Source organism: Anarrhichthys ocellatus, unplaced genomic scaffold (genome assembly GCF_004355925.1).
Source record: "Anarrhichthys ocellatus isolate YVR2014 unplaced genomic scaffold, GSC_Weel_1.0 scaffold1008, whole genome shotgun sequence".
NCBI classification, from domain to species: domain Eukaryota; kingdom Metazoa; phylum Chordata; class Actinopteri; order Perciformes; family Anarhichadidae; genus Anarrhichthys; species Anarrhichthys ocellatus.
Window position 1 is genome coordinate 1 of NW_022280982.1, and position 14,498 is coordinate 14,498.

Sequence of the window (14,498 nt, forward strand, 5' to 3'; positions counted from 1 at the left end):
TACTGTGCACAATGTGTTTAGGATGCAAAGTAAAATAAAGTCAAATGAAAAAAAGTAAATTCAGTCATCATGAATCTTTTCTGTGTTGAACTCTAAGACAATTCAAATGATAAGAAACATACTAACATCCTAATAGAAATTGTCCTGCCATCTAAAAAGAGCCTTTTTAGATTTAAATAAGCTGCTGTATTTTAGTGGAAAAGGGTTTGAAATAGAAAAAATTGTGGATGAAGATGTTTTTATTCTTACCTGTTAGCTTTTCACTTTTATTCTTAACAGTTAACTTGACAAACATTTTACATAACGGAATGTTTAAGATTAAAATGTTCCCCGTTTTCCCAAATGTACTAACTTATTTTTTTGTTTCTAATGTCACGTTTAGTTGCTGTTAACATTGATGTCGGAAAAAATGAACTATCAAAAGAGAAGGTACAGTGTGACAGTCTTTATTAACAATGTGTCATACTATTCTGATACTGTATGGATGACAGTCTGAGGAATTGTTCTTCTGTGCTACAGACAGAAAGCTTCATGGACATACTCTGCTCACCACTGGCCCTCTTATCCCCATCCTATTCAGGTACAGCACTCAGCAATTATCATCAATAATCATATTAATCTGACTTGAATGCAGATTGTTTTCTAAAACATGTTATCTCGTGTTGCACCACGACATTTCTGACTTCTTGCTTCCTCTCCATCAGTTCATACTCTCAGACCTGGTGATATCTCAGCTCTTTATGTCTTGGGAACTCCTCTCTCACACAGGTAAACAGCGACGAATACAATGCAGAAATACTTTCGTAATACTCGAGAAATACACAAATGTGGCGTCCTTACTGAGCTGCTTTAAAGAGGAAGCTTATATTTTTAAACTTTTATCAACCCTCTCTTACTACTCTGGCAACTTGTCTTCTTCTTTAGGGATGAAGCATACAGAGTCGTCAGTAAAGTCAATGGTAAGTCTATAAATTCTCACAGCCTCTCAAACACTCACTTAATGTTTCTACAATCAAGTAGAAATGAAGCGGTGTATGATCATCTAAAATATCAATTCGGTGTTTGGTTTTGAAAATAATTATATTCATCTATCTAAGACAATACATTTGAATACTTCATACATATCGGTAAGTACCAGCACCTCCAGTATACTGAATTCAAATTTTCCTTTATCATATTCTCAGACCTGGTTCAGGTCAAGGAAATGTCACAAGAAATGCCAGACACAGCGCACACTTTTTAGAAAAGATCTTAGAACAATAATCTTACAGTTTTGGTTAGTTTATCTTTAAAGATAAGACAGGGGGCCATAAACACAGGTTCTTGACCTTCATTTCACACAAAAGTAAGCAAAACTTGCAACATAAGTGGAAGCTTTTACAATCAGCAGTTATCACATAATGTACATAATCCACCGTCTCATTGTAAAGTGTTTTAAATGATGCAGATTAAGTCTAATTGTGTCTATGTGTGTTGAGCAGAGTTGCTGTCCATGTTTAACCCTGAAGTGATCACTCAACATGTGGATCAGACCACACTGCAGCCCAGGTAACACACACACAAACATACACACACAGTCGCACACATAAATGCTGTATGAGGATATTACTGCAGGTGTGATGTGAGAGTGTGTGTGTGTGTGTGTGTGTGTGTGTGTGTGTGTGTGTGTGTGTTGCAGAAGCTTGTTGGAGGAAGCTGAGGAACTGTCTCTCTCCCTTTCAAATCAGGTACACATTAACCCTCTCATAACAATTTAAAAAACAATAAGACTCTAACTGTGTAAATTATACAACCTGTATTTCAGAGGTGGGACCGAGTCATGTAAGGCAAGGCAAGTTGATTTGTAAAGCACATTTCAACAACAAGGCAATTCAAAGTGCGTCACATAAAACCATTAAAAACATCAAAACATAAGGCAAAACAAAAGGAGATTCAAAAACAGTTAAGAACATTGATTGAAACATTAAAAACATTAAAAAGCTAAAAATAGAATAAAAGTTGCAGTGCAGTTTAAGAAATAAAATACAGTAGTAAAATGCGGAAATGCAGGAAATTGATTAATATCCTTGAATCTGGTTCAATTAAAGGCAGCAGAAAACAGAAAAGTCTTCAATCTAGATTTAAAGACCTGCAGCTTTCTGGGACTTTGTTCCAGATATGTGGAGCAGAAAAACTGAACGCTGCTTCTCCATGTTTAGTTGTGACTCTGGGAACAGAAAGTAGACCGGTCCCAGACGACCTAAGGGGTCGGGATGGTTCATAAGGTAGCAGCAGATCAGAGATGTATTTTGGCCTAAACCATTCAGTGCTTTATAAACCAACAGCAGGATTTTAAAGTCAATTATTTTTTGGACAGGAAGCCAGTGCAAAGACCTCAGTATTGGAGTGATGTGATCCACTTTCTTGGTCTTAGTGAGGACTCGAGCTGCAGCTTTCTGATTGACTTTTACAGAGACCTGTAAACACACCGTTACAGTCGTCCAGTCTACCGAAGATAAATGCATGGACAAGTTTTTCCAAATCCTAACCTGCAATTAGTTTTTTTGTTGACCACCGCATATTTCTGAAAGCAAATTTAATTATCGTTGGTCATTTTTTTTCCCAAGTGCCGAGTGAAGTCTATTCACTGCATGGTGTTCAAGTCCAAGTCGATTTAAAGTATTTTTTGATTTTGTCAAGTCGAGTTTAAGTGATGAAATTTGTGACTCAAATCTGATTCGTGCAGGTGACACACTGGAAGCTTGTGCTGCTGTTTGCCCCGGCAGATTCCCTGTGTGACTGTTCACCAAATGTAAGATGTCTAACTACAAATAAATCATGTTTGATGGAGCAAACGTACGACTAAGTTAAGGATGTTAAGAGTGTATAACTGTTTATTTTGTTCTTCAGGTTGCTGCAGATGTTAAATCTGTTGTGCAGGAAGTGGAAGCAGCTCTGCAGTTGCTGCAGAAAACGGTATTTTACTTTTTGTTGAATACAGTTTTGCCAAAAATAGTGACTAGAAAAACTCTAATTTGCTGGGTGTATGTTTACAGTTGCATCTCACTTTGGTTCACATCGTGGTCTGGAGCTCAAATCATCAGCAGGACAAGTGAGTGTTTAGAATTTTAGGTATTAAAAATCTAGCAAAATACCTGATATAAATTATATTTAGTCATTTATTTTGACATGATAGAAACCCTTTTCTTATGCACTATATTTATTCTATCGTGTTGTCAACCTGTTGGTTGTAAAATGCATGTGGCAGTGATGTGCTCGCTTTTTATTTGCTGGCAGGTGTCAGTGTATGAGGAATGAAAGCATAGACCAGCGATTACGTAAAGCAACTCTTCTGAAAACACTGCAGGTAAGATACATGTAAATAAATGGCAAATGTGTGGCTCATCTGAGTCATGTGATTGGCTACCTGCTTGACACATATCCATTTGTCTTGTTTTCAGGACTCTCTAGGTCAAGTCTTAGAAAATCCAAAGTGGAACAGTGAAAGGGCCGACTTCACTGCTGTGCTGCTGTCTGAGCCATTTATCCTTGAACCCATCTCAGATTCAGTAAGTAAAGAAAATTATTTCCAGACACCAGTTATAATCAACAATACTGTTAACAACTGTAAATTATTCTTTCCAGTAACAATACAGGAAAAACCCTTGAAATTGCTAATGTGTAACCAGCATATATCGTGTGTTTCTTTGTAGGAGAACACATGGTCTGACCTAAACCAATTAGCTGTCCAGCTGTGGAAAAACATGGTACGTTCTTATTAATTAAAGTCCTTGATAACATTTACAGGATAGGCTACTGTGTATATACTTTAGGCTGTGTCTGACAAACCAGCCGGCTGTAAACCTTTTTGATCAATATGTTGTTCTGACATTAAAATTGTCCCGCTCCCTCACCCTTTCCTGTCTATCTTCGTCAGTAAAACATCAAAATGCTCAAAGAATAATCCTAAAAAGAAGAAGAAGATTAGATAGGAGATGTAAAGATTAACTTGATGAGATTGTGGATGACTCTTTCCAGCTTTCCTCGTTCTGCATCAATATGCAGATACAAGAATTGTGTAACCAGTACTGTTTGACACTGCATGGTCATTGGCTGCATAGCATTGCCCGCACATGAACCGGAAATCTTACGATCATAACTTTTCCTATTCCAGCTTCAGCCGTCGACAGGTGAGGCAGAGGTCATGGACACAAGTGTCATTAGTTCCCTTTGCCCTACCGAGGTGAGATCCCGTAACACTGCTACAGAGAAATGTTTCAGTACTCAAGATACAACATTTTAAATCCGATACTTATTGTTTGAACTGCAAACTTCTTTTCCATTCTCATCCCAGGAACAACTGTTCCTGCGTACAAATAAATATTACCCCACTAAAAGGGAAGGCATAGTTTACAGGAACGCCTCTACACCAACAGATCCTGTAAGTCTGTCCAGTCACCCTCAGAGCTAAAGTGTAGAATGGCAGCACATACAGTTAAATGTACTCAAATTTACTGTATGTTTTTCAGGTTACGGGTACTGAGATACCTTGCACAGACCGAAGTCCATCTCCCACGACACCCACTTCAGGTAGAAAAAAAACCCTTTTGCTCTTATTCTGCTTCTGTGTTTTGGGAAATGTAGTTCAATCCAACCACTTTGTTCTCGGTGTAGTTCATGAACTCCGACCTGGAGATGTCAAGGTGGTGGCAGCAGTAGGCGACTCTCTGACAGTGAGTGTTTCCCTTCTCCTACTTTTTGTTGCTGCGGCCTGAATATATATCTGAAAACATCCTCATCCCAATAGGCATGAATAAAGATGAAGACCAGATATACACTTTATACACATAATGGTGCTTTTGTGTTGTGTGTGGATGTGTGCAGACATGCAAACTCAACTACCAAGAGATGAAACACTGGGAGTTAGGGTAGATTATAAGGCTCAAACGGCACTCAGAATGTAACTCTAATACAGAAAAAGTATTTGCAGATCTCCACAGCTGCAGGATCTGGCTCATTAAAAACTTCCTCTGGTTCTACTTCGCTCTTACGATCTCACATCTGCTGTTGTTCTGCAGGCGGGCAATGGTGTGGGCGCAAAGAATGACAACCTTCTGTTAGTGATTAATGAGTACAGAGGACTGTCATGGAGGTAGGATAAGCTAAAGCACACCTTTGTTCTAATTTTGATCGTGTGGGAAAATACTTCAACAATTAATTTGGTAATTCTGTGAGCTGCTTTTGAAACTAACAAGCTGTTTCTTCATTTTTCAGCATTGGTGGTGATGAAAACATTACCACTGTGACCACTCTGCCAAGTATGTTTACTTCTTATTTATTTATTCTTTAAAATTGTAAAAGCCTTGCCTATAATTAAATTACATAAAAGCACTTGCTTAAGGTTTATCTAATCAAATATCAGATGTCCATCATTGGCCAGTTGTAGTCCATGATAACGTCTATAATTATGGTGTTTTATCACCATAATTATAGTGTTTTATCACCATCATTATAGGTGTTTCATCACCATCATTATAGACCTCTGCAGTTCTCGTTTTTATGTCCGCGTAACCTGAATCAACTATATTTTTTAGGATACCTTTGATTATCAATATTAACATTCTACATCTTCAATAGCCATACAACATTTACATTTACATAAAAATATTCAGAAATATACCAGAAGCTGGAAATTGCTTGTTTAAATAACACTTCAGAATTCCAATAAATCACAGAATAACATGGTGAATTCAACTGGTTTGACAAAAAGAAAAACCTCAATGTTCACTTAACTTCATGTCGGGGTCTTAAGTTAACTGAAGATTTGATCCACACTGATTGTTCCAATATTTTTGTTGTTTGTTTGAAAAAGAAATTGTATGATATTAAAAACCGCATCTTCTACAAAGTAATACAGAATGTGCGCCATTATGTGTATCATGTGTGTGTGTGCTTTTTCTAACCTTCCCTGTGTTTGTGGTCTGCAGACATCCTGAGGGTGTTTAACCCCAACCTGACCGGCTTCTCAGAGGGGATAGGTAAAGAGGACTCTCCTAAAGCCTTCCTCAATCAGGCTGTGGCAGGAGCCAAGAGTGGGTCAGTCACAATATTAGTATTATCTATTTTTTACTCTCACAAGAACAAGTACAAGAATTTTACCATCAAACCTTCCTATTTTCAGGGACATGGTGCAACAGGTGCGCGTCCTAGTGGACAAAATGAAAAATGATTTGGTAAGGCAGTGAGTGGTAACCTACGGTAAAAACACATGCTTTGTCTCAGTTTTATATTCCAATTTTTCTCAATTAACGCAACATTTACCTCTTATCTCCGTTACAGCGCATTGACTTCCACAATGACTGGAAAGTGATCACCATGATTATTAGTGGCAATGACCTATGTGACGTCTGCACAGACAGCGTAAGCACTACTCTTTGGCATTATGCTTTGCTTTGTTCCCATGATAATGATTGTTGAACTGTCTTACATTATCTGCAAAATTACAGATTTAGGATCTGTTGACATTTCCAAAAATGCTGTTCAAGATCTGCTTTATAATTCCTTTTTCATATTGAAAGCCCTGATAACCCTAACCTTCATAAGCAAAGCGTTTATAATTGTTTTATGTCTGCAACTGACAATTACAATCATTTGTTCTGTCAATAAAATGTCAGAAAATACTGAAATGTCCATCAAAATTTCCCAGAGCTCAAAGTGACGTATTCAAATTGCTTGTTTTGTTGGATCAACAGTCCCAAACCATCATAAATGATTAAGAAAACCAGAAAATCTTTCATGCTTTGGGTCTTGTGTACTTCCACAGATTGTTTTCTCAGCCAGGAATGTGGTTGATCGTATCCGCCAAGCTCTGGACATACTCCATAGTGAAGTATGTTTTCGCCTTCATCACACAAACATACAACCTCACTCTATGTGAGCAATTTAAAAGCCATAATCCAAATGACAGACAGTCTACAAGCTTTGTGTTTTGTATCATCCAGGTGCCTCGTGCCATTGTCAATCTGATAGAGGTGTTAAACATTTTACCATTGCGTGATCTGTACAACGATAAAACTCTGGGCTGTCCCGGCTCGTTCATAAGGTCAGTGATTTTTATTTTGGTTGTGTAAGACAAAAACAAACTAACCAAGTCAATCTTTAACAGTTTTGATGTTTGTGTTTCAGTTTAGTTTGCCCCTGCATATTGCAGCCTACAGAGGGATCCTCTCAACTCCAGAAGGTCAAAGACCTCAATAAAGCCTATCAGGTACACAACAAAGCAGAGGTTTTTTTTTGTCCATATTCTTAAGCGCTTTACAAATGTACTTCATAGACACAAATTCACTCGTCTTAATTTGACTTTGAGAACATAATTTAAACATCCATTCCAGGGGTTAAATCTTCATCATCATCATTATAATTAATTAACTTCACTAATATGTTTTAGCATCTACTGCATTTTTATCTCAAATTGTATTATTTAAAAGTTGTTATATGTTCAAGTTATTGTCGATCTGCCCTTGTTTGACTGTGGAGCTACATCTCTTGTGTGGAAAAAGTGCTTATTATTATTGATTATTAAAATATGTCACTCAAAGGTCAAACTCTTCTTTTTTGGTCTTCTATCTCTTGGCTGTCTTTCCGTCTAGCATGCTATGAGAGAGCTAATTGACTCTGGGCGGTATGACACACACAACAACTTCACTGTGGTGCTGCAGCCTTTCCTCAGGGAGGTTGTCCTTCCCAAGTTAGAGGTAACACACCTGAAACATTACATATTCCTTATGAAATTGTATTCATTTGTTGTTTGTTTATTTTAACATTTTTTAAAGTTTCCTCCCTCTCCCTGTCCTTTCTTTTTAAAAGGATGGCCGGCCTGATCGCTCCTACTTTTCACCCGACTGTTTTCATCTCAGCCAGAAAGCTCACACTCTCATGGCTCAGGCTCTTTGGAACAACATGGTAGGATTTTCTTTATTATAAGACATTTCATTTATTGTAATTTGGCACATGTGGTGTTTATTTCTGTTGTAATGATCCAAAATAAATCACTGACTCTCACTATCTCTAGTTAGAGCCAGTGGGAAACAAGACTTTTACACAAGACTTCTCAGTTGCCATTGATCTGAAGTGTCCCTCTAAGGTGAGTGAGTCCAACAACTTATCAAAACCGACATACTACATAATGCTGTTTTATAATTTTTGTGTACTGACATGTTTTTGATTATTTCTTTATTAGACCAACCCATTTTTTAGGACTGCTGTCAACAGCAACTACACCTTTCCAGGCCTTCCCCCCACTCCTGCTCCTGCTACAGTAGGTCATAGTTTCTGCCTTTCATACTCAGCACAACTTTAAAATGTAAAGTACTTATTATTTATGCATGATGCCAAAACTATAAATCCCTAAAACATATTATTCTTTAGAATTGGGGCAGTGACTTCTCCTGCGTTAACACAGCTCCATCCAACTCTGTGCCCACTTCAGGTAAGCATTTCAAGGTGTTGCTGTTACCTAAAGGCAATTAGAGATGTTAGATGTAAAATAAGATAATTTTGATATTTGTAGCTCACAGGTTACGACCAGCAGACATCAAAGTGGTGGCTGCTGTGGGAGACTCTCTAACGGTATGTTTGTACACAAGAATGTGACCAAGGATTGTCTTCATTTTGCGCAGTAAAAAGATCTCAAGGCCCATGTAATATTTTTTTCCTAAAATGTTTGGTTTTATCTTGATATACTTATTTATCCTTGTTTTTGCGTTTTGTCTTTGTCTCTGTTTTGAAATGCATTACTTCACAAGTGGTGGCGCAAATAATGTAATAGTTATAGAAAGAGATGGAATAGATTAGTTTGTGCAATAAATTTAGCATTTTCTTTTCTTATGCATCATTTTCACACACGGTTTCTGTACAAGGTTGTCATATGTGGTATCATTTGTAGTTTAGAGAGCATTAGTATTATTAATTGAATGGGTCAGAGAGATAAACAGAGAAATGATAAACATCATTTTCTGCATGCAGGCCGGCTTTGGTGCTAAGGCAACGAATCTCCTGCAGCTAAGAACTGAGTACAGAGGGGTGTCATGGAGGTGAGATACTGCACACAAACTACATACACAACACATATATGTACATTGGATTGTAATCATTGTATTCATTGTTTGCTTTTCATCAAAAAGCATTGGAGGAGACAAAACTCTTGAGACTGTCACAACATTACCCAGTAAGTCCAAAACCTTATCTGTAGCTCTGTTGCTCTATAGTGCGTAATAGCACCACTAGATGGCAGATTTGGACTGTAACAGAACTTTGTCTTTTGCGCAGTAATTTTCTTACTTTTTCACATCAGATATCCTTAAGAAGTTCAATCCTAAAATCAAAGGGGTGTCAAAGGGACGGGGGACAAGGCAGACTGGCTTCAACATGGCGGTATCAGGAGCTACAATATCGTGAGTTCCAACATGTCTTTGATCTGTTAGCAGGTTTGAATGGTTCACTCGTGTTATGTTTTAAGCATTTTGTCCATTTCAAAATTTCATACAGAGGAATCCCAGGGCAGATCCGACGCCTGATTGATACCATGAAGAATGACTCAGTGAGTTTAAATTGTGGTTCTATACTAAAACATGCACTGATGTTGTTTTGTGACCACAAATTTGCAAGAAAAGTAATCTTTGTTCTCTCTTTCTCTCTCTGTCTTTCTTATCGTTTCTCCATTGTTTCAACAAAAATAGACGGTGGATTTTGAGAATGACTGGAAGCTGGTGACCCTCTTCATTGGAGGCAATGACCTGTGTCAGTATTGCAATGATCGGGTGAGTTGCTTTAACAAGTCATCACAAAGCAGGAAAAGCAGGAGTAAGGACATTTTCAAATCACCCCTTCCAGGTTGAAAGATTCTCCTGCCATGGCACAGTGGCCAAACATCACGTAGTGTTGTGTGACGCCCTGTGTAGAGCCGTCTCATGATATCACTGTCCAAATGGGACCACGCAGTGGAGCAGAATAATCAAGCTTTGTGTAGCAGCCCTCCCCTAATAGTTTTATTGTGTCAGAGTAAGATAAGAGCAGACGTTACATTACAGTCATTTAGCAGACGCTTTTATCCAAAGCGAATTACAATAAGTGTATTCAACATAGGTATTCAAGAGAACTACTAGTCACCAGAAGTCATAAGTGCATCTCCTTTTTTAAACAAGCATCTAAGAGCATAAACCAGAGCAAAAGTACAGTGCACAAAACAAAGTAATACAAATACAATAAGTGCAACAAACTAATATGAATACAATAAGTGCTAAGAAGGCTCAGGGTAGTACTTGTTGAAGAGGTGAGTTTTCAGCCTGCGCCGAAAGATGGGTAGCGACTCTGCTGTCCTGACGTCAGTGGGGAGATCATTCCACCACTGTGGGGCCAGGACGGAAAAAAGCCGTGACTGGGTTGATCGGCCGCAGGGACCTCTGAGCGACGGGGCAACAATCGCCCGGAGGTAGCAGAGCGAAGTGGTCGGGCGGGGGTGTAGGTCTTGACCATGGTCTGGAGATAGGAAGGAGCTGTTCCTTTCACTGCCCTGTAGGCTAGCACCAGAGTCTTAAACTGGATGTGAGCTGTTACAGGTAGCCAGTGTAGAGAACAGAGAAGGGACGTTGTGTGGGAGAACTTGGAGCGATTGAACACCAGGCGAGCTGCAGCTTTCTGGACAAGCTCTAGAGGTCTGATGGCCGACGCCGGGCTCCGGCAAGTAGTGACTTGCAGTAGTCCAGGCGGGAGATGACAAGAGCCTGGATGAGCACCTGTGCCGTCTCGTCAGTGAGGAAGGGGCGAATCTGCAGGAGCATATAACCGATGCAATGTTTGCTGAGAATGACAGTTGGTCATCCAGGGTCACACCCAGATTCCTCACAGTCAGAGTTGGCGTCACCACGGTATTGTCAATGGTGATGGACAGGTCTCGGTGCGGGCAACCCTTCCCCGGGAGGAACAGTCGCTCGGTTTTGTCCAGGTTGAGCTTGAGGTGGTGTGTCGTCATGCACTTCGAGATGTCAGCCAAGCACGCATCGATGCGTGCCTCCACTTGAGTGTCACCGGGGGGAAATGACAAGACCAGCTGGGTGTCATCGGCATAACAATGGTAAGAGAAGTCATGCGAGTGAATAACAGAACCCAGAGATGTTGTGTAGAGTGAGAAGAGAAGAGGGCCCAGGACTGAACCTTGTGGAACCCCCGTAGTCAGCATGCGTGGTTCCAACACGGCCCCCCTCCATGTCACCTGGTAGGATCGACCTGTCAGGTAGGATGCAAATAGGGAGAGTGCAGAGCCTGAGACGCCCATCCCCTCGAGGGTGGAGAGGAGGATCTGGTGGTTCACCGTGTCAAATGCCACAGACAGGTCCAGGAGAATCAGGACAGAGGAGAGAGAGTTCGCTCTCGCGGCGTGAAGCGACTCTGTCACCGCAAGGAGGGCTGTCTCAGTCGAGTGACCCACTTTGAACCCGGACTGGTGGGGGTCCAAGACACTGTTCTGGTTTAGATAGGAAGACAGTTGGTTCCATTTTGGGGAAATTAGCAGGCCAGTACCAACGCCTCGCAGCTCTGGGAGTGTGAGAGAAAGAGTACACATCTGACAATGCTGCGGGTGTGGTAGTGTTTTCTGGTGTGATCCAGGTCTCAGTTAGAGCAAGAAAGTTGAGGGAGAGCAAGGATGCGTAGCCTGAGATGAACTCAGCTTTCGGGCACTGCCGACTGGCAATTCCAGAGCCCCCTGCTACCACTTGCTCGCCATTTTGCCTCCATTTCCCATTTTATCTCTCTCTCTCTCCATTACTCCCCTCGCACACCACTGACAGTGTAGTCTCTCTTGTAATGTTTGTGCTTTGAAGCAGAATATCAAAGCACAGCATCAATCTAAGATGGGCTCTGAGACTGTGGTAGTGACAGCTTAGAGTTAGTTGTTGCTCGTACGCTCATACATAGAAGAGTTGTTAATGACAAAATAAGGCATGAGAGTACTCGTGTTCACTATTGATTAATAAAAAGCCTTGTGCTTTGTGTGTAATTGTATTATTATTTTGGTCTCAAAACTACAGGCCTCTTTGTCACCTCAGAACTACAGGCAACATTTGATGACAAGCTTGGATATGCTTTACAAAGAGGTAAAATAATGATGTTACCGACTGAGAAATAACTGTTGATTACACAAAAAATACTGTAATGTAAATTCACAGTTTCACCTCCCAGATTAAATAGGTTTACATTTTCTTCTCTTCTGACTGTAGGTTCCCAGGGCAGTTGTCAACGTCGTGGAGATCCTAGAAGTTGAAGGCCTTCGCAGGGTCAAAAAGGATAGTCTCGGGTGCAATGTGTTTCAAAAGTACGCCCGATCGACCCACACATGCCAAATCAATTCTACATGGATTCAGACCACTGAGTCCAAGGCACATTTGCTCCTTTGACTACAGCACTTTTCTTGATATTGATCTAATACCTAGTCAGTCCAGCAAAGAAATATATTATGATTTGGTGTTTATTAAAGAATACCTCATCCCTGAATCAATGACACATCATATCATGGTCTATGCAAAAAGCAGCACTCTGTATTCAGTGATGATTTGATTTTACTATCCAAGATCAACTCTTTATTTTCACCCCTGATCCTCAGGCTTGTCTGCCCATGCTTCTTGTTACCAGGAGAGGATTCCCCAGAGCTGGCTGAAGTAAAACGGATCAATCGAGATCTACAGGTGAACAGACTGGAACTGTTCTTTTACTTTAACTGCTGGTGTGACCAGCAGTTAAAGTTCACTTGTCTACTCAAACTTGTGTTTGCTGATTGTTATTTCTCTCAGACTGTGCAGAATGATGTACTGTATGTGCAGACTTTGACACTTGGTGGCTGTTTTCACATTCATCTGCTGAAGGGGGGAAGTTTCTCTGTGCTCACCTTAAATCTGACTTTTAGACATGTACTCACAAACATTACAACTAGTTTGGAAGCCAATCATGGTCCAATATGCAACATACAGAAGATATAAGTGTGATGTGGACAGGTATTTCAGTGTAGTCAGAGACATCTTATCTTCAGTAGTTAAATGTTTGTAGTGAAAATATTTGCATTTTCATAGATTCTGGATTTTTTAATGAGTGAGAAGAAGCAGATGGATTTTTTTAACAAGATATTTTAACTTTTGTGGTCTTTCTTTCAGTTTGAGATGCAAAAATTGGTGTATGAAAGCCGCTATGATGGAAGAGAGGACTTTACTGTGGTCGTGCAGCCATTTTTTAGGAACACCATCACTCCTTTGAATGTTGTGAGTCTTCCGTGTACCCCTGAGCCTCCACTGCACTCGACAAATACAAACATTTACGCTAGGTTTAGTGCAGTAACAAGAGCTTGATGTTGTGTAATTTCTTCTCCAGGACGGCAAACCTGACACCACCTACTTCTCTCTGGACTGCTTCCACTTCAGTGAACGAGGACAGGCTGACATGGCTGCAGCTCTCTGGAATAACATGGTGAGTCCGGCAAGGCGGGAAGTTAATGGCTAAGGGTTTGACAGGGGAAGGGTTGTGGATAAGTCCATGGATGGATTACGAGATAATGGGCCCCTGGGCACAGACATATAAAGGCCACGTCGCCTCTCCTACATAGGAGCAAGACACAACAACTTTATGGTTATTTAGCCTCTTTTTGTTGTTGTTTTGTGTCTCTTTGTGGTCATGTTGTGTCTCTTTGTAGTTGCTTTGTGTCTCTTTGTAGTTGCTTTGCCCCTTTTCATAGTTGTTGTGCGTCTCTTTTGTCTCTTTGCAGCTTTTTTGCATCTCTTTGTGGTTGTTTTGGTCTCTTTGTAGTCTTTTTGTGTATTTTTGTGTCTCTTTGCAGTCGTTTATGTGTGTTTGTGGAAATCTTTTCCTGGTTGGTACGTGTCAATTTGAGTGACATTTTGTAGGTTTAGACCAGGGGGGGAAGACCCTTACACTTGTGGCCCTGATCAGTTATTCACTCATAGATAAGTAAATAACCACATCTCTCTGCAATTTAGTCATGGTCTGAGCAAAGATGTACTCTGTTTTATCTGTAGTTGGAGCCAGTAGATAAAAAACAGACGTACAACAACTTCAGAAATACCAGAGATAACATCAAGTGTCCCACTGAGGTAAGGAATCTGCCACACAAGCACTTCTCACCTGCTACTGACCCACTTGAGATTTATCCGTACAATTTGTGTATAATTGCAATAATGGTTCATAAAAGTGTGTTTGATTAAATAGAAGACCTTCCCTCTTATGCGTTCCAGGAGCATCCTTACATCTTCACAAAGGTGAACAGCTTGGCCAGTTCGACCATCACCACCACCCCAGCACCCACAGCTCACAGCACAGCCCTGCCTCTCACCCCCGGTTGCACAGAAAGTGTGCCAGTGTGGCTCGCTGCTGTACTGGCCGTAGCAGGTCTTCTGATTGGCTGGTTTGTCACCTGGCTCCTCTTCTCCTGCAGAGCCAAGAGAAGCAAGCGGAGGATG

General features: G+C 40.4%; 1 protein-coding gene across 1 annotated transcript; it reads left to right on the forward strand.

The window, feature by feature from the left end:
- Positions 1–26: 26 nt before the first annotated feature.
- On the forward strand, positions 27–14,495 carry LOC116377198 (phospholipase B1, membrane-associated-like; the record flags this gene model as incomplete). Its single annotated transcript, XM_031838777.1, has 42 exons — positions 27–429; positions 520–580; positions 705–768; positions 925–959; positions 1,482–1,548; positions 1,679–1,727; positions 2,726–2,791; positions 2,890–2,955; positions 3,036–3,091; positions 3,277–3,346; positions 3,441–3,548; positions 3,693–3,746; positions 4,154–4,222; positions 4,334–4,420; positions 4,509–4,569; positions 4,654–4,712; positions 5,058–5,131; positions 5,254–5,297; positions 5,967–6,075; positions 6,161–6,212; positions 6,319–6,399; positions 6,803–6,868; positions 6,981–7,081; positions 7,165–7,246; positions 7,629–7,733; positions 7,846–7,941; positions 8,051–8,122; positions 8,219–8,296; positions 8,407–8,467; positions 8,549–8,607; positions 9,004–9,071; positions 9,162–9,205; positions 9,332–9,431; positions 9,526–9,577; positions 9,717–9,797; positions 12,066–12,131; positions 12,255–12,349; positions 12,638–12,719; positions 13,182–13,286; positions 13,396–13,491; positions 14,058–14,132; positions 14,274–14,495. Coding segments are annotated over exons 1-42 (3,198 nt in total), but the record flags the coding sequence as incomplete, so codon positions are not given.
- Between the last annotated feature and the right edge of the window lie 3 nt (positions 14,496–14,498).